The sequence below is a fragment of the Symphalangus syndactylus genome, chromosome 8 (assembly GCF_028878055.3).
Source record: "Symphalangus syndactylus isolate Jambi chromosome 8, NHGRI_mSymSyn1-v2.1_pri, whole genome shotgun sequence".
Lineage (NCBI taxonomy): Eukaryota > Metazoa > Chordata > Mammalia > Primates > Hylobatidae > Symphalangus > Symphalangus syndactylus.
The window spans coordinates 24,570,656-24,590,571 of NC_072430.2; the positions used below are offsets into that span (position 1 = coordinate 24,570,656).

Sequence of the window (19,916 nt, forward strand, 5' to 3'; positions counted from 1 at the left end):
GCACAGGTAAAACAACTTGAGGTTTGCAACTGCCGTCTAAAGAAGAAGCAGTCTTGTGGGACTGAGCCCTTGGTGGGTGGGAGCTGCCGCTGTCTCTAGGTACGGTGTCAGAACTGAATTGAGTTAGAGGACACCCAGCTGGTGTCTGCTGAATTCTTGGCATGTGGGGAAAAAACCCACACGCATTTTGTTGTGTGTTTGTTGAAGCAGAATGTGGTGAGCAAATTTGAGAGCAGGAAAAACACTTTTTTTTCTACTCTCTCAAGCATCTCTTCTTAAAGCAGCAGCTCTCTCTCCTAGCACCAGAGTCTGCCCTCAACAGGCAAGATCTAACCCTAATAGCCAAGAAGGAAAGCACTCAGAACCGTCATTTTAAGAATTTAACATAATAATAACAATACTGATTTGCTCCCTTTATTTTTAGGGAAGGCATTAAAGTGACGAACTGCCCATCCACTGCCAAAACAAACGGCAACTTGAGATCCAGCATTTCCTGGGATGCTACTTAATAATGTTGGCACCATTAAAACTCACAGGCCATTGACATTCAGAGGTTCATGGAGCAAAGGACCCAGATTCTAAGGCTGGTTCTGGAACTGACTTGCCATGTGACTTTGGATAAGAAACTTTTCTAGGTTTTGGTTTCAGCATCTGTCTCATGATGAAGTAAAACAGATCAGCAGTTTTAAAATGGTTTTATATCTGGAGCCTCTCTCTGGCCCATCCCTCCGTTCAGCAGCCAGCACGGCTTCACTGAGCTCATCCTATGTGCCAGGAACTACTGAGGGGATCAGAGATACGGTGGTGAGGAAGCCAGGAAAACCCTCTCCTATAACTTACCTTAGTGGGGAACAAAGAAGCAAATTGGCCAGTAAAATATCTACCAGGAAACAGCAGTGCAAAGGCCCTGAGGTAGGAGTGTGTTCGATGCACTTGAGGAACAACAGGTAAAATAGAGAGAGTGGAAAACGGAGAATGTGAGGTTGGAGGGAGAGGCAAGGACCAGGACCCACAGAAAAGAGATGGGTTTTGCTCTAAGCACTGGGGGAAGCCATGTCTTTCTTCAAAGAAAAAGTGCTATGGATGTCCTGGTTGCAAAAGAGAAAGGCTGGGCTACTTCAGCTAAAACAGTGATACTCATCAAGTTCACCATTCATTCATTGGGATTAATAAAGTAGAAGATATATTAGCTGCATCCAGGGCATCTGAGGCAGGTATCTACTGGATTTGACTCATTGTCAACATTTTGGGGAAAAGGAGTAAAAAGAAACAAATAGCAGGGGTGTGGGTAAAGGGGAGAAGGCAGGTGGGGGAGACCCTGATACAAAGCTTAGGATTCTGACTTGAATTCACACTCACAGCAATCCCCACCAACATCACCTCCCGAGAGGCCAAAAGGCCTCTCTCTCTTCTGAGCCCTGAAAAACAATGAGGAGAGAAGATGAGCCAAGATGGCGCCCCGATTTCCATCTCTTGGGTCACGGAACACTGCAGGCAAAACTGGCCCCTAAGCTAGGTTCTTTCTGTGCTCTAAAGAAGAGGTCAGCATTCATCTACCCATTCAAATCAAAAAAAGAAAAGACGAGAGGTCAGCAAATTTTTTCTGTAAAGGGTCAGATAGTAGTATTTTAGGCTTTGCTGGCCAAATAGTCACTTCCACAACTATTCTGCTGTTGTGAAACAAAAACGAGCCATAGAATGGGTGTGGCAGTGTTCCAATAAAACTTTATTTATAAAAACAGTTGGTGGTATGGGGGTGATAATATTTTAGGCTTTGCTGGCCAAATAGTCACTTCCACAACTACTCTGTTGTTGTGAAACAAAAACGAGCCATAGAACGGGTGTGGCAGTGCTCCAATAAAACTTTATTTATAAAAACCATTGGTGGTATAGGGGTAATTTTCCCATGCTGTTCTCGTGATAGTGAGTGAATTCTCACGAGATCTGATGGTTTTATAAGGCAGTTTTCCCTGCTCTTGCATGATCTCTCTTCCCTGCCACCGTGTAAAATGTGCCTCCTCCCCTTCCACCATAATTGTAAGTTTCCTGAGGCCTCCCCATCCCCATCCATGCCGAACTGTGAGTCAGTTAAACCTCTTTTCTTTATTAAAAAAAAAAACAAACAGTTGGTGAGCTGGATTTGGCTCTCCAGCCATAGCTTGTAACCCCCCTCCTCTAAAGGGTTCCTGTGAAATTCCCACGGTCACTCAGGTTCAGCAGAAACCTGAGGTTTTATTTCAGCTATGCCAAGACTTTCACGAGGCAGGACCACAGAACTATGGGACCAATTAGCCACACCCACAGCCCCTTAGTGAAAGGTGAGGGAGTGTAAAGCCAGAGAAACAACAAAGATAATAACTCTATTATAGAAATAATAAACAGGTCTGTCGTTCAAAATGTGCCAACAACCCTCATTCTAGTCTTCATTTTCATTAATGGCTTACCCTGTTAATTAAAACTTCACCCATTCTTTATTTTCTGGTTGTTACTACCTATGTGGGAATTCCAGATTTCACTTTCTTAATGATCTCTTGCAAAGAGTGATACTGGGTTGGGTTTAAATATACAAGCAGATGGTGCTGGATGGTCAGGGAAGCTGATCAGGAGGAAAATTTGCTGTGGTTGATCCAAAGCAGAGAAGCAAACCTTAACCAATTACGTTTCTCCACACCACACAATAGAGTCAGCAAACCTTTTCTGTAAAGGGGCAGATAATAAATATGTTTGGCTTTGTGGGCCAGGCAGTCTCTGATGCATGGACTCAGCTCTGCCTCTGAAGTGCAAAAATAGCCACAGATACTATAGAAATGAATAGGAGTGTCTGTGTTCCAACAAAACTTTATTTACAAAAATAGGCATTGAGCCAGACTTGGCTAGGGTTGTAGTTTGCCTATTCCAGCACAGAGAGTGACTTGTAACTTAGGTTTGAACCCCTATTTCTTTTTGAATTACTACTTGACCCCCCTTCCACCATTTGTCATCAAGGTCCATCTGAATAGGGAGGGAAGTTTGAGAAGTACAACAAAGTTTTAAACTACAGATGCTCCTAGACTTACAATGAGGTTATAACTTGATAAGCCCATTTTAAGTTTAAAATACTTTAAGTGGGCCGGGGGTGGTGGCTCACACCTATAGTCCCAGCACTTTGGGAGGCCGAGGCAGGTGGATCACCTGAGATCAGGAGTTCGAGACCAGCCTGGCCAACATGGTTAAACCCCGTCTCTACTAGAAATACAAAAATTAACCGGGTGTGGCAGCACATGCCTGTAATACCAGCTACTTGGGAGGCTGAGGCAGGAGAATCGTTTGAACCCAGGAGGCAGAGGTTGCAGTGAGCCAAGATCGTGCCACTGTACTCCAGCCTGGGCGACAGAGCGAGACTCCATCTCAAAAATAAATAGATAAATAAATAAATAAAATACTTTAAGTGGAAAATGCATTTAACCCAGTTAACCTACTGAACATCATTGCTTAGCCTGGCCTACCTTAAACGTGCTTCAGAATACTTAATTAGCCTACAGCTAGGCAAATTCATCTGGCAACACAGCACCCTGTAAAGTATTGGTTGTTTGTTTATGCTCATGCCCACGTGACTTACTGGGAGCTGCAATTGGTGCTACTGCCCAGCATGAGGAGAGAGTATCACTGGCCCAGAAAAAGATAAAACTTCAAAATTCACAGTATAGTTTCTTTATACTTCCAGAACAGTGATACTGAATGTGTCTCACTTTTGTAACATCATAACACTGAAAAATAGTAAGTGGAACCATCCTAACTCGGGGACCATCTACGTAGTGACATAAAGGTATTAAAATTTAGGGGTAGTCATGGGAATCAGGACAGCAAGCATTTGTAGGAGTTATCATGTGCCATGCAACACTGATGCCCTTGACCCATATTCACTCATATTCACACTCTGTAATAGGTACCATCATCCCTGTTTTACAAAAGCAGAAAAAGGGATACAGGAAAGACTTGCATTCCTGTGTTGGTCCTGGGGCCACTAGCTGTGTGACACCAGGTAAGTCACCTAACACATGTAAGACACCATTTCTTTGTGGGTAAAATGTGCCCAGTCTCTGCTCTCCTCACCGGGCTGTGTTACAAGAATAAAAGATCTCAGACACGCCACGGCTCTGCCCCACTGTGCAGAGAGGCTTCATGTGCCATAAGTTTTGTGACCACTCTGGGAGGACGACTTACACCAAGGATGTGCAGCAGGACGGCTCCATGCTGTCGCTCCTTATTGGAGAACAGGTCTGTGGGGAACTCGTGAATTGCTGGAAGACAGGAAGAGATGGCAGAGTGTTAGTTATCTATGGGCCTCCCAACAAACCTCACTTGACATCTGAGAGTTCACTAAGGAACTGCAGAGCCATCTGGCTTTGGACTGATCAGAGAGAAGGCCAGCCATTTCTCAGTCCGGGGGCAGACCAGCTCTCAGGAAATAGTTGCTGGATACTGGATTATGCAAAGATATTCCAGCCCCTTAGAGTGATCATGTTTTAGATATGTCTTGCATTTTAAAAAACAGTATGAAACACTTCACACGTAATAGGATGGCTAGAACCCAGAACAGATAGTAGTAAGTGTTGACAAGGATATGGAGGTACTGGAATTTCAAACACTGCTGGTGGAAATGTAAAATGGTACAGCCCTGGGAGGCAGTCTGGCAGTTCCTCAAAAGATTAAGCATACATCATATGACCCAGCAATTCCACTTGCAAGTATAGACCCAAGAGAAATGCAAGCATATGTCCACACTAAAACTTACACATCAATGTTCATGGCCATATTGCTCATAACAGCCAAGATGTGGAAACAATCTAAATCAAATGCTTGGGGTTTGAGTATCATTCCTGCATCCCCAGGCAGCTCTGAGAAACTCATCTGCTCAGTAATAGAGGAATAATCCCTTCTCACCTGCCACTGCCACATTCAAAATCATCAGTGGATAAGCACGCTCATGAATGGAGGTATACACGAATGAATTCCATTGTCACAGATCCTGTTTAGGCCACTCTCAGATCTCCACCCACCCTCACCACACCAGCTAAACTGGAAGCTTCTGGAAGTCAGGGATCCACACTTCCCTGGTCACCACTGCACCCTCAGTACCTAGGCCAGGCCTGCTACACAGTAGGTTCTCAATCAACCTTAGCAATCAACTGAACAAACAAAGGTTAAAATATTAACAAAAACAACAATATGTATCATCTCATCTTATTAGAATACTTTTATTACCCTTGTAAACCCCTTAAATACGTGGAATGACACCTAGTTCATTGTGGTTGCTTGATAAATGCTTGTTAAATAAACTTCCAGGACAGAAATCCCTTCTCTGCAAATATAATTTGGCCCTAAGCTCTGAAAATGATGCTTTCTCCCTTATATGGAAATTTTTCTGATTTTTCAGATCTGATTCTCTCGGCAAGCCACAGAAAACATCAGCTCCCCAGACACCCAGAAAATGTTCCCACTTTGAAACAAGCAGTATTTAACGAAAAATAGATTATTCCGCTTCCCTCACATCTCTCTCTTTTTTTGTAATCAAACTTCTTTAATAGAGTTGCTGCTGTCGGTTCAAGGGCATGGATTGGCTTCAAGGTTTGTCAGCTCAGAGATGGAGAATTACATAGGGAGAGACTTGGCATTGTTGAGGCCAAGATCTTACTTCCAGGAGAAATGCAAATGCTGGGATATTTCAGTGCAGATCAATAAACATTTCTGCCACGAAAATTCGAGACATTTCCTGATTCTCCAAATCAGGGTTTTGAGAGCTGATTGATTTATCCAATCCTGGGAATTAGAATAACATCTTTAAAATTTTTTGAAAAATAAGAAGTTTTGAAAATTAGAATAATGTCATGTCATCTTTCTGCTGCTGGGGACATATCACCTGACCTTCAGCAGGGAGGGGACGTTGGTTCTAAATGGCTTTTCCCTTGGTAGGAACAGACTTCTACTCAGCCTCACACCTTGCTCTGCACATCCAAGTGTATCCTGGAGGGCTGTGGAGGAGAATGAATGGCATCTATGGCCTTAATTTTGCCAGCAAAGACGGTGGTCACTGGCAGAGTTCCCGGCTGCCTGTGCCCCACCATCCTCTGTACCCATCCACATCTTCCTGGCACATCTTGAACCCACAAGGCAGGCACTAGAGCCATCAACGTTCCTGTTTTCAGATGAGGCTCAGAGAGGGAAGCAAGCAGCTCAGAGCACCCAGGCATCTACACCAGCACTCACAGTGGGACCTGGTGTTCCTCGTCCAAGGTTAAGCCCCACCTCTAACACTGAGATGGTCTGGCCAGGTGGAAATCATGCCACACTGTCGACTGGAGTCCTAGCTCGACTACGCATGAGCTCATGTGACCCCGGTCACATCATGAAACCTCTCTGATCCTCTGTCTCTTCAGTGGCAATCTGCCGCTGCTTCTACTTGTTCAGCCTCATGCCTTGCTTTACACCCCTGTGTGCATGCTGGGGCGGGGGCGGGCTGTGGAGGAGAACAAATGGCTTCTATGGTGATGAATCAGTCATCCTTATTATGTGCAGCATGCCCTGGCATGGACATCAAAGGCTGTGAGCAGGCCGATATCCACCCCACCTTCCCCAGTTGGCTGCTGATAGCCGAGATCAGTCTGCTCCACAGTTCAGGATTAAAATCCTCTAGACACTGGCATGGTGAAGGGGGTGGGTATAGACCAGGACTCTGTGGCTTCCCACCCTTGTCACTGACAGCAACAACTTGGAACTGCAGATGTCCCACACAGCTGTTCCGTGCACTATCTCTAGTAGCTGATGGACTTAGGTTTCAGGAAGTGCCTCTGCTCCTGATGACCTGTGGGACCTGGGTAAGTTGGCTAACACCTCGGGGGCTGTTCCCTCACCTACGAATGGAGATCACAGCAGAACCTGGGCCATAAGAAATGATACTACTGAGCTCACCCAGGCTGCCTGTCACTCACCATCATTAACTTACAGACTCATTCCTTGACATCCATTCTGTCCCCACGACTCTACAGAACACACAGCCTTGGTGTATGAAAGCTAAAGAGAAGAAAAACGCTTCTTGGAGAAAGAAAGAAAGAGCAAGAGAATGAGAAAGTAAGAGATGATTTGGGCTACATGAGAATCTGAAGACCGGAGCAGTGTAATCCCAGGTTCCTGAGAAAGCCTGCCTTCTCCTCCCATGGGCTTCCTGGGATCAGGAGCCACTGGGCCACGTTCAAGGGCGGAACGCTCGCGTGTTTGAGGGGGCTGAGCCTGCTCTGTCTGCTCAAATCCCCACCAGGGAGGAGGGAGGGATCAGCAGGGAACATACACATGGCTTTTGAGGTCATGCCTAAGCCTTTAAGCTGCAGAAATCTGAAGGTGGAGGGAGGAGGGAAGGGAGAGATGTATCTGCAGGTGGAGCTGGGCTCAAGGAACCAGGGATGATCCCAGCACCCCCCTGCCCTGGGGACATGGGGTGAAGGGAGAGAGGGGACAAGAGGGAAGGCAGATGCTCCCCACTCCCCTTTGGACCTCGGTGCCCAGAAGTGGCTTCCATCACTCTTGGTCCTGGACACACCCAGGTGTCCTCACACCCCAGGCATCTGCCTCCCTCCCGTGCACCCATCCTCGACTGTCAGCAGGGCCCAGGGAAGCTGGAGGAGGTCCTTCCTGCCAGTTGCCTTCCTGAACATTGGATGGGAAACTCCAAAATCCTTGGGGACAGAAGCACCTCCAGTGCCCTCAGCACCCTACAATCCGCCATTCGGAGGCCTCCAGGCACACCTAAGCTGTTTTCTTTACACACAAAAAGCTCCACGGGTGATGCTCTGAATTAGTGCTGCCTGTTCCGGGATCCAAACTTTCACCAACATTGCTCCTGCTTCTCAAAATGGATGGATTTATTCAACAGCATGTACAGAGCACTCACTTGGTAGCCACTGGACTGTCTAGGAATGGCTGGATGAGACCCGGACGGACCCTGAGCGCCCTCAGACATGGCAGCTCTTCCTCTCAGAGGGTGGCTTGACTTTCGGGGAAAGGCAAAGTTACTCAGAAGGTGGAAGGTTATTGAGGTGGGAAAACCCCTGATCCAGAAAGAATGTAAATCGATGCATGTTTCTTGAGCGTTTACTATGTGCCAGGTACTGGATTAGGCACAGAGCGTCACGGACGTGCCTGGTCTGTAGGACAAGTAAACAAATGACCGAGAGACAGTGAGAAGCTTATTGCGATGGTGTGGAGTAGAATAAGTTAGGGGTCACTGACCTGGGAGAGTTGTTGGGGAACGTGCAGCCAGCCCCAGGAGAGGGTGGTGCCCACATCAAGCCTTGAAGCCTGTTCCCAGTCAATTCTGAGAAACTCATTATTCTCATTTTATCGAGAGGAAGCGGAGGCTCTGAGAGACTAAAGTCACCTGCAGTCACACCAACACAGTCTGGCACAGATAAGAGGAGAACCCAGCTTGGGAGCCCAACTAATACCAGGCTCTCTTTATTGGAGCATTTTACCCCCAACAGATGCACATCTCAGGACTAAGGTCTCCTCCATCCCAGGAGCAGGCCCTCTGTTCTTGTCAGCTCTAAGGGCCATGCCAAGAGGCCATGCTCTGAAACATACATTGGATTTTGTAGGTCAATTCTGCCTGCAGCCCAGAATTCACCCATACAGAGGTCTAGGCCATTATTAAATGCATCCAGAGAAAACCTGTCACTTACATTCCTTGATCTTGAAACATTTAATACAAGTGACCGCTTCCTATTTGTATATGAATGAACGTATGTGTATATAAATGAGCAGATCAATCTATTTATCGATCTCACATACACTAAAACTTATTCTTTGTGGTTTGAAGTTCAATGGGTTTTGAGAAATGCCTACAGTTGTGTATCTACCACCATACATCAGACAGAATAGTTCCATCACCCCTAAAATTCCCTTGTGCTGCCTTTTTGTAATCACCCCTCCCTGCACCCCCACTCCTGATTGTTTAAGCTCCCCAGTTTACCATATTTTGTTATAGGAGCCTGAATGGACTGAGACACATGGGAAATGGAATAACCAAATCCAATAACATCTTGTGCAGAAATAAGAAAGCGGGCACGATTGCCAGGACAGCCTCTCGACACTTAGGTCTCTATAACCTCGACTGTCAGTGGAAACACGTCCCTATCTGGTGCACCATACCACTGACATTTCCTTTCCCCATAGTTTGCCTTTTCCAGAGCACCATATCAATGGAATCATGTAATATGTAGCCTTCTTAGTCTGGCTTGTTTCACTTAACAAAATGGTTTAAGATTCATCCATACCGTTGGGTGATCCCACCTTTTGGAAACATTCTTGCTTAGCTTCTTTGGCCTCCCCTCTCCTCACTCACCTCAGTCTCCTCTAGAGGGTCCCCTTCCCCTGAGGGACTCTGAACTAAATGCTGGTGGTCTTGGGGCTTCACCCTGGGCCCTCTTCTGCCCATGTGACCATTCCCTGGCTTTGACTTTTTAATCTCCACACCCAGCTCCCAAATTTCAATCTTCCCTGAGCTCAAGACCTAACATGCCCAGCAGACAATTGAACATCACTCCTCGGCCATCCTATAAGCACCTTCAACTTGCCCTCAGTGCATGGCCTCCCATCCATCCGGGTCTGCATAAAACAAATCCTGACATTGTCCTTGATACCACACCTCCTTCTTCATATGTTGTGACAGGTAGACAGGCCAATAGGCACTCAATGTCCTTTTCTATTTCCTTCCATGAACCTTCCCTTCAGGGACCCTAGGTATGGATGCACAGGCTGTGCACTGCAGGATCATACAGCCCAGTCCTACTTCCCGTTCTGAGGAGCCTGGCTCCCTTGCAGCTAGGGTTCTGCAATGTGAAGTAGGTTCTGCCAACCTAGGGGACTCAGAGGGCAGAAAAGAGGCAGTGTGTTCTTCCTGCTGCCATTTCCACTGGCAACCAAGGTTACAGAGACCTAAGTGTCAAGAGGCTCTCCTGGCAATCACGTCCCCTTCCTTATTCCTGCACAGGATGTTACTGAACACTTGATCATTCCGTTTCCCAGTTGTCTCAGTTCATTCAGGCTGCTATAACAAAATATTATAAACTGGGGTAGCTTAAAAACAACAGAAATTTATTTCTCACAGTTCTGGAGACCGGGGGGTCCAAGACAAAGGCAGTAGCAGATTCGGCGTCTGGTGAGGGCCAGTGTCCTGGTTCGTACATGGTGCCTTATCTCTGCATCCTCACATAGTGGAAGGGAGCAGGTAGCTCTCTGGGGTCGCTTTTATAAGGGCACCAAGCCCAACCAAGAAGACTCCACCCCTATGAACCAGTCACCTCCAAAGGCCCTGTCTCCTAATACATCACCTTGGAAATTAGGCTTCCACGTAATGCTGGGGACATACAAACATGCAGACCGTAGCACTGCTCCTTCAGCCTTCCCTGTAATTTTGTAAGCATCTCATTCCCTGAATTAAATTCCTTTCTGTTGAAAATATTAAACATGGCTTCTATTTCCTGCAGGGAACACTCACTGATACACCCACCTCCTTTTCAGCCAATCCTGCACAAGCCCTGGCAACCCTACTCCTGATCTGCTCTTGAGTCCCTCTGCCCCCATCCTCTCTTGCTGGACCACTGCACTGCCCCCTAACTGGTGTCCCCAGGTCCTCCCTCAATCTGCTCCTTCCTGTTTTCCACAGGGCAGCCAGAAAAGCTTTTCAACAAGCATTTAGGATAAATGCCAAAGACTGCATTTTGGCCTTCAAGGCCCTGCACGGTCTGGCCCTGCCAACCCTTCCGGCCTCACTCATGCCACCTTCCCCATCGTGCCCACTCTACTTCGGCCACACCGGTCATGCCTGTGCTGCCAGGTCCTGGCACAAACCTGGCACGAAGTAGGTGTTCATGAAATGCTTATGGAGTGAATGTACTTCGGGCCCCTCCCTTCTGACACAAACTCAGGAGCCCCCAGTGTGACCTCTGCCCAGATGGCTCCCCAGGAGACAGTGCTCTGGCCCTGCCTCCTCAGCCCCTGTCTTCCCAAACTGCTTCTTGGATGCTGCACACCAAGTCTTACCAGGCAGAACATTTTTGACAGAGATGTGCTTTCTGTGAGCTGCTCATTTTTCTTAAGCCTTTCAATTAGTCAATTCTCTTTAGGGAATGTAAACTGTGAATTGAATTTTTTTAAAGGAAAAAAAAACTGCCTCAAAACATGCCACTCTCTCTTTGCTTTCTACCCTTGTTACAAAATAACCCCACCTTCTAAGCCTTGACGTTTATTCTGAAACGATGAAAACCAGACTGGAAGGCTGGGAAGTAATTTAAATAGCCTCAAGTTTTTATTGTTTCAACTTATATAAGGTATATGTTTTAGAAACCATCCCAGTGCCAGAAACCAAAAGAAAAAAATTGTGATTTCCCCCCCAATTGTACAGTTTAAAATAACTTTGCTAAGAATTTTATGCCTTTCATGGGCAACAGTTGGAACATCTAGGATTTTCTACCATCACCCTCGTGTCCCAAACAGGAGTAAAAATAATTAGATTAAGTCACTGACTTAACTAGCATGAGAAGGAGTTTAAAATCCTATCTTTCTTTCAGTACATTCCAAAAGAGATTCAGTGCCGTGAAAAAGAAAATATGCCTGGAAGACTCAGCAACAGGAATGCTCTTTCCAGGAGGAACCACTATAGAATTTCTACAGCTGGACAAGGGCCCAGGTACTATGTGGTTCAGCTGTTCTCCACCCAGGAAGGGAAGTGGACTTGTTAATGTCACAGGGCAATGTTTCCTCAGGTGGTTTTCAAAAGCGCCTGGTACTTCTCTCCCTGTCTCTCTTGCTTCCTCTCTCACCATGTGATCTCCACACACGCTGGCTCCTCTTCACCTTCCACCATGAGAGGAAGCAGCCTGAGGTCTCATCAGATGCAAATATCTACTCCTGAACTTTTCCAGACATCAGAATCATGAGCCATATAAACCTTCTTTATTTATTACCCAGCCTCAGGTATTCCTTTATAGTAACACTAAACAGACTGAGACACAAATCCTGTTTGATTTAGGGCCCCACACTTATGACCTCATCCTTGCCAACCCCACCTCTCTCCCTGCCCTGATGCTGAAGATCCTGTCCCACCTCACTGAGAGTCACTTAACCCTCCATTTTTATTGACTGATTGATTGATTGATTGATTGAAACAGGGTCTCGCTCTGTCACCCAGGCTGGAGTGCAGTGGTGCAATCACAGCTCACTGCAGCCTCAACCTCCCAGGCTCAGGTGATCCCCCACATCACATCCTCCCAAGCAGCTGGGACTACAGGTGTGCACTATCATACCCAGCTAATTATTGTATTTTTTTGGTAGAGACTGGTATCACTATGTTTCCCAAGCTGGTCTTGAACTCCTGGGTTCAAGTGATCTGCCTGCCTCAGCCTCCCAAAGGTGCTGGGATTACAGGTGTGAGCCACTGCATAGAGGTGTAACCCCCCACTTTAGAGAGGAGAACCCTGAAGTCCAGAGAGGTCAAGTGCTTTGTTCAGCATCACAGCTAGTTAACAACAGAATTGCCAGAGTCCGAATTAATATGAACAGACAATGGCTGGTCCATACAGGACAACAGGACTCTGACCCACAGCTCCAAAGCAACTAGCCTGGGATGTCAGACCACAGCCTTTGCAGCAATTGGCCCAAAATGGTCATGTTTTGCCAGTGACAACCACCTTCTCTACTGTTTTCTCCTGCTTCCAACTCAAGACCAACCAGAGAAAAACAAATAGGCTCCCTGTAGTGAGTTGAATAGTGTCCCTCCAATAACTCATGTCCACCGGAATCCTTAGCATTGACCTTATTTGGAAATAAGATGTATTAGTCAGCAGGGGCTGTCATAACAAAATAGCATGGCCTAGATGTCATCAACAATGGAAATTTACTTTCTCCCAGTTCTGGAGGCTGGAAGATCAAAGTGCCTGCGGGGTTGGTTTCTGGTGAAGATTCCCTTCCTAGCTTGTAGATAGCCACCTTCTCCCTGTGTCCTCACACGGCCTCTTCTCTGCACACACACTGCTGGTGTCTCTTCCTCCTCTTATAAGAACATCAATTGCTATAGTTTGATGTTTGTTCCCTCCGAATCTCATGTTGAAATGTGATCCCCAATGTTGGAGGCAGTGCCTAATGGGAGGTGTTTGGATCATGGGGGCAGGTCCCTCATGAATAGATTAATGCCCTGGGCGCAAGTGGTGAGTGACTTCCCATTCTACTAGTTCCCGCAAGAGCTGGGTTTTGTTTTTGTTTTGAGACAGAGTCTCGCTTTGTCGCCCAGGCTGGAGTGCAGTGACATAATCATAGCTCTCTGCAGCCTTGACCTGCTGGGCTCAAACGATCCTCCCGCCTAATCTTCCTGAGTAACTGGAACTACAAGCATGTGCCGCCATACCCACATCCAGCTTATATTTATTTTTGGTATTTTTTTTTGGTAGAGATGGGGTCTCACTATGTTGCCCAGGCTGGTCTCGAACTCCTGGCCTCAAGCAACTCTCCCACCTTGGCCTTCCGAAGTGCTAGGATTATAAACATCAGCCACCATGCCCGTCCAGAGCTGGTTGTTAAACAGAGCATCTCTCCTCTCCCTGTCTCTTGCTTCCTCTTTCACCATGTGATCTCTGCACAGGTTGGCTCCCCTTCACCTTCTGCCATCAGTGAGAACAGCCTGAAGTCCTCACCAGACTCAGATGCCCACTCTTGAACTTTCCCAGACATCAGAATCATTAGCTAAAGAAACCTTTTTTCTTCATACATTATGCAGCCTCAGGTGTTAATTTATAGCAACACTAAAAGGACTAAGACTCCAGTCCTATTTGACTAGGGCCCTACTCTTATGACCCTATTTAACCTTTATTACCTCTCTAAAGGCACTATCTCCAAATACCATCACTTCACACGAACTTAGAGAGACACAATTCAGTCTTTAACATAAGGTCTTTGCAGAGGTAGGTAGTTAAGTTGAAATGTGGTCGCACTGCATTACAGGGGACCCCAAATCCAATGATTGGTGGTCTTAGAAGAAGAGGAGGAGACACACAGAGATACCGAGAACAAGGCATGGGATGACGAAGGCAGAGGTTGGAGTGGTATGTCTACAAGCCAAGGAGTGCTGGCAGCCAGGAGAGAGGCCTGGAACAGATTTTCTCAGAGACTCCAGGAGGAATCAATCCTGCTGATACCTTGATATCAGACTTTTGGCCTCCTGAACTGTGGGAGAATAAATTTCTGTTGTTTTAGGTCACCCAGTGTGTTCTACTTTGTTATGGCAGCCCTGGGAAGGCAAAACATTCCCTAAACCAATGCACACAATGCCCTGCTTCCAGTTAGCTGCCTCACGCCAACAGCTTCCACCCAGGGCATGCCTGAAGCCTGCCCTTTCTTTCCTGCTGTGAAGCCTCCCCGCTCCCTTGCCTGACTTTGAGTCTTTACCAAATGCAAGTGATGACAGCTGACTCCCTTGCTATAGTAAACTCTGAGTAAATATCTTGGGTTGTTTTCATTTGTGTGGTCTTTGTTTATTTCCACAATTAGCAGCAATCTTTAGTTATGTCTACACTGTCTTTCTCCTGCACTAGGTTAAGTGTTCTCAGAGTGCTGTGGTGACAATTTGTTCCTGTATTGTCTTTACCTCTACTAGACAAGGCATATACTTAATACCTAAAGTAAATTAGGCTGGGCATGGTAGCTCACACCTGTAATCCCAACACTTTAGGAGGCTGCACTTTGAGAGGCCGAGGCAGGCAGATTGCTTGAGTCCAGGAGTTCAAGACCAGCCTGGCCAACACGGCAAAACCCCGTCTCTACTAAAAATACAAAAATTAGCCAGGCATGGTCGCGCGTGCCTGTAATCCCAGCTACTCAGGAGGCTGAGACAGGAGAATTGCTTGAACCCGGAAGGCAGAGATTGCAGTGAGCCAAGATGGTGCCACTGCACTCCAGCCTGGGCAACAGAGCAAGTGAGACTCTGTCTCAAAAAAAATTATATTAAATTAAATTAAATTAAATGAAGTAAATTAGGGGCTGGGTACGGCAGCTCACACCTGTAAGCCTAGCACTTTGGGAGGCTGAGGTAGGAGGATTGCTTGAGTCCAGGAGTTCAAGACTGGACTGGACAACATGGCAAAACCCTGTCTCTTAAAAAAATACAAAAATTATCTGGGCATGGTGGTGCATGCCTGTGAGCTAAACTCAGGAGGCTGAGGTGGGAGGATCACTTGAGCCCAGGAAGTCAAGGCTGCAGTGAGCAGTGATGGCACCAATGCACTCCAGCCTGGATGACAGTGAGACCCTGTCTCAATAAATGAATACATAAAATAAAAGTAAATTTGGAACCTAGGTTCCTACGTACCGCACAACCAAACTCTGAGCTAGTCTCCAGTCGGCAACACAAGTACCACCGAGTTTATCAAAAGGACAGGCATCATTAAGGGAAACCATTTCTTCCTGGAAAAATAGGTTCAATTTTTTTAACATGATATAATGTTCTACATATGAAACATACATAGCAATACATATACAATGCTTACTACATATCAAGTACTTTCTACATTTCAAGGTCACAATAAGCCTAGGAAATACTGTCATTAGCCCTATTTCAAACATGGGCAAACTAGAGCACAGAAAGGTTAAGTAATTTGCCCAAGGTGCAGCCAGTAAGTGGCAGAGCCAAAACTCAAATCTGGATAATCCAGCTCTCAACAGCACTTGACGGTCTATCAAAAGCCAAAAATATGTTTCTTCCTTTGACATAGCAGTTTCTCATGTGAAATTTCTTCTAAGGGTGACATTCAAAATATCAGGGTGAAAGTCATATGTGTGAAGATGCTTGTTACCTCCACTAGCCAGGCACTGGAAGCCACTGATGGCCCAGGAATAGGATAATGGTTATGGAGTTGGACACTTTCCTCTAGTCTTCCCACAAATATTTACTGTTACCTGTCAGGTCCCAGCACTGTTCTAGATTCTGGAAATACATCTGTGAACAAGACAGGCAAAAGTGCCTGCCCTCACGGGGCATTTTAGATTGAGTACTACCCAGAAGGATAATTAAAGACACTGGATGTGGAAAAAATTTTATCATAAATGAAAAAAGCAACACACGAAATCACTCGTGGTTTGTTTGCAGCTATACACAAATCAGCAAATGAAAAGAACTGGATGGAAGTATACCAAAACCATTATAGTGGTTATGGCGGGTGGAGGAATTCTAAACGGTGTCCCTTTCCAGGGTCCCTTTCCAAATGCTTTATCATAAAAATGTTTTAGTCAATTTGCTATTATTTACTTTTTTTAAAAAAGAATGAAGTTTAAAAACATGGTGTATGGGCCTGGCACGGTGACTCTTGTCTGTAATTCTAGCACTTTGGGAGGCAGAGGCAGGCAGGTCACCTAGGTCAGGAGTTCGAGACCACTCTGGCCAACATGGTGAAACCTCATCTCTACTAAAAATATAAAAATTAGCCGGGCGTGGTGGTGGGTGCCTGCAGTCCTAGCTACTTGGGAGGCTGAAGCATGAGAATCGCTTGAACTTGGGAGGTGGAGGTTTCAGTGAGCCGAGATCACGCCACTGCACTCCAGCCTGGGCAACAGAGTAAAACTGTGTCTCAAAAAAACAAAAACAAAAAAACTGTGGTGTATGAACGAATCCAGCACAAAAGAGTACCAATGGTATGATCCCATTTATAGGGTGTCCAAGCACAGTCAAAACCAAGGTCAGTGATAGAAATCAGAACCACTGGGGGTAGGGGAGGGTTTAACGGCACAAGGAACTTTCTAGGGTGATGAAAATGCCCTAGATCTTGATTGGAGTGGTAGTTACACTTAAAAAGCTGTGTATTTTATTGTACTCAAGTTATACTTCATTGAAGAGAGACCTACTGAACGTCTGACACACTCTAGGAAAAGGAAAGCATATTACCACTGAAAAACTTTAAGAGCTCCCCACTGTTTTTCTCGTTGTTGCACTGTTCATGGCAAGGATGAACAAGTAACAAGCCCCTCGATTCATGCACCTGAACACAGCACACATCAGCCATCACCGTGCCTCCCCTGGAGGAAACTTTGGGACGAGGCTGGATCTGGTTCCTGCCACTGCTTGAAGGTGAGCTCATCTCCAGAGGCTGGAGTTCAACCACAGAAGCCTGAGGAGCAGTGAGGACTCTGATGCCAGGACCCATTCCCAGGTAGGTTCATGACAACAGGCACTCGGCGTCCCAGGAAACAAGACCTGAGCCAGCTCGCTGTTGCTGATGACAAGAACAGAAACCAATTTACTCAGGGACAGGCTACCCCGTGAAAAAATGCCCACACCCACTGTGGGTATTCTCAGCTGGTAGAGGTGGACTCTAGACTTAATTTGAGCTGCAAGTACATTTGAGTTGTTCGATCCATCTGCAGAAACAATTCTTTGTTGTCTAACTAGACCATGTGGCCAGTAGCCTGGGAAAGGTCCCAGGGACGCACCTTGACATTGTGAGAATGAGCTGCTACTGCTGTTGATCATGATGTATCTCCAACACTCAGATCAGAGCCTGGCACATAGTAGGCACTTATACTGAAGCTTTTACAATAGAGTTTCTTAGGACTGTCTTAACAAAGTAGTATATACTTAAAACAACAGAATTTTTTTTTTTTGAGACAGAGTCTCGCTCTGTCGCCAGGCTGGAGTGCAGTGGTGTGATCTTGGCTCACTGCAACCTCCGCCCCCCAGGTTCAAGAATTCTTCTGCCTCAGCCTCCCGAGTAGCTGGGACTACAGGCACATGCCACTACACCTGGCTGATTTTTGTATTTTTAGTAGAGACGGGGTTTTACCACATTGGCCAGGCTGGTCTCTAGCTCCTGACCTCATGATCCGCCTGCCTTGGCCTCCCAAAGTGCTAGGATTACAGGTGTGAGCCACTGCGCCCAGCCCAGAAATGTATTTTACCACAGTTCTGTAGGCTGGAAATTCGATATCAAAGTGTCGACAGGGTTGGTTCCTTCTGGAGACGTAGGGGCAATCAGCTCCATGTCTTCCTCCCGGCGTCTGTGACAGCTGGCAGTCCCTGGCATTCCTTGGCTTGTGGGCCCAGATCACCCCAATGTCTGCCCCTGTCTTTATCTGGCCTTCCCCTCTTTGTCCCTGTGTCTTCACATGGACTTTTTATAAGGACACCAGTGACTGAATTTAGGGCCCACCTTCATCCAGCATAACCTCTTCTTGACCAAGTACATCTGCAGAGACCCTATTTCCAATGAAGGTCACATTTACAAATACCAGGTTAGGACTTCACCATATCTTTTGGGGAAAAACAACTCAGCCCTCATATTTGTTGACTTGATTGACCTTTTATTCATGAAACACAAGCATGAAAACAACTCCTGTATGAACGAACTCTTATGAATAACAGCAGTTGTCATTATTGGATCTTTTATATCCTCTGATTTCTCTAGGACAGTCCTGATTCACATCTGCTGTCCAGTATAATGAATAGTATCCCCCTCTCTCAAAAGTGTCACAGTTTGGATGATAAATTTCATGTTCATTCTCCTCATTAGGAGTACAAGGACCTGGAATAAAAATGAAGACCAATTAGCCAGGAGATGTCAAAGTAGCCCACGGCAACATGCCAGGAGGGACTTCCATCACTGCCAACATGGACACCAGGTTCTTCCTCGTTCTAGACAGCCTCAAGTTCAACAAGAGAGAACATCTGCGGGAAGGTAACTGCTACAGCATGGTGCCTGGATTCAGAAGCACCTCCACCCAAAGCCAAAGGAGGGTGGATGATTTGCCAGAGCGAGTGGTCGGTGCTTGCCACTAACTGGGAAGGAACCTGGAGGAAGGCTGGAATGACACCTCCCTTCACCTCTGGCATGCTCTAGTTCTGAGGTCAGGTCGGGTTGCCAATCACGTGTGATGGTGAGTTCTATGTGCCAACTTGGCTGGGCAGTCGTAGTCATACCCAGTTATTTAATCAAATATAAATCTAGGGGTTGCTGTGAAGGTATTTTATAGATGTGGTTAACATCTGCAATCAATGGACTTTAAGTGATGATTACCCTCAATAACATGGGTGTGAATTCAACTCCACCCCAATCAGCTGAAGGCCTAAACAACACAAAAATTGGCCAGGTGTGGTGGCTCACGCCTGTAATCCCAGCACTTTGGGAGGCCAAGGTGGGTGGATCACCCGAAGTCAGGAGTTTGAGAGCAGCCTGGCCAACACAGCAAAACCTCGCCTCTACTAAAAACACAAAAATTAGCCAGGCGTGGTGGCAGGTGCCTGTAATCCCAGCTACTCAGGAGGCTGAGGCAGGAGAATTACTTGAAGGCAGGAGGTGGAGGTTGCGGTGAGCTGAGATCATACCATTGTAGTCCAGCCTGGGGGATAGAGTGAGACTGTCTCCAAAAAGAAAAAAAAAAAAGAACATAAAACTGAGGTTTCTTGGGGAAGAAGAAATTTGTCCTCAAGAGCATTAGCTCTTGCCTGGGAGTTTCGAATCTGCTGGCCTGGCCTACAGATTTTGGGTTTGCCAGCCCCTATAATCATAAGAATTAACTATTCAAAATAAATCTCTTTATGAACACACACAACACACACACATATAGGATAGATACAGGGCGTGTTTGTGTATGTGTGCACCTCCGTGGGTTCTGCTTCTCTGGAGAACCCCGACCGGTGGCACTGGACTATGGTGGATTGGGGTTGAGATGGGAAGACTGAGGAGCCACAGCTGCCCCCAGATGGGCAGAACCAGGAAGCCAGGCTGGCAGCAGGAGGAGTGCATAGAATTCAAGGAGCCTGACAGCCATGGGCCAGGGACTCCCTCAGCACTCTTGGCTCCTGCCCTATCTCCCATCCCTGCTCCCAGGCTTCCCTGTCTGTTGAGCAG

At 46.4% G+C, this 19,916-nt stretch overlaps 1 protein-coding gene across 3 annotated transcripts in view; it reads right to left on the reverse strand.

Moving 5' to 3' along the window:
- Window positions 1-19,916, reverse strand: part of SLC24A4 (solute carrier family 24 member 4) — a 177,670-nt gene that overhangs the window by 61,134 nt on the left and 96,620 nt on the right. For all 3 annotated transcript variants that reach the window (XM_063643979.1, XM_055288363.2, XM_055288362.2), the window contains exon 3: window positions 4,204-4,280. In XM_063643979.1, coding sequence (XP_063500049.1) covers window positions 4,204-4,280 — 77 coding nt within the window. The remainder of the gene's footprint in view (window positions 1-4,203; window positions 4,281-19,916) is intronic.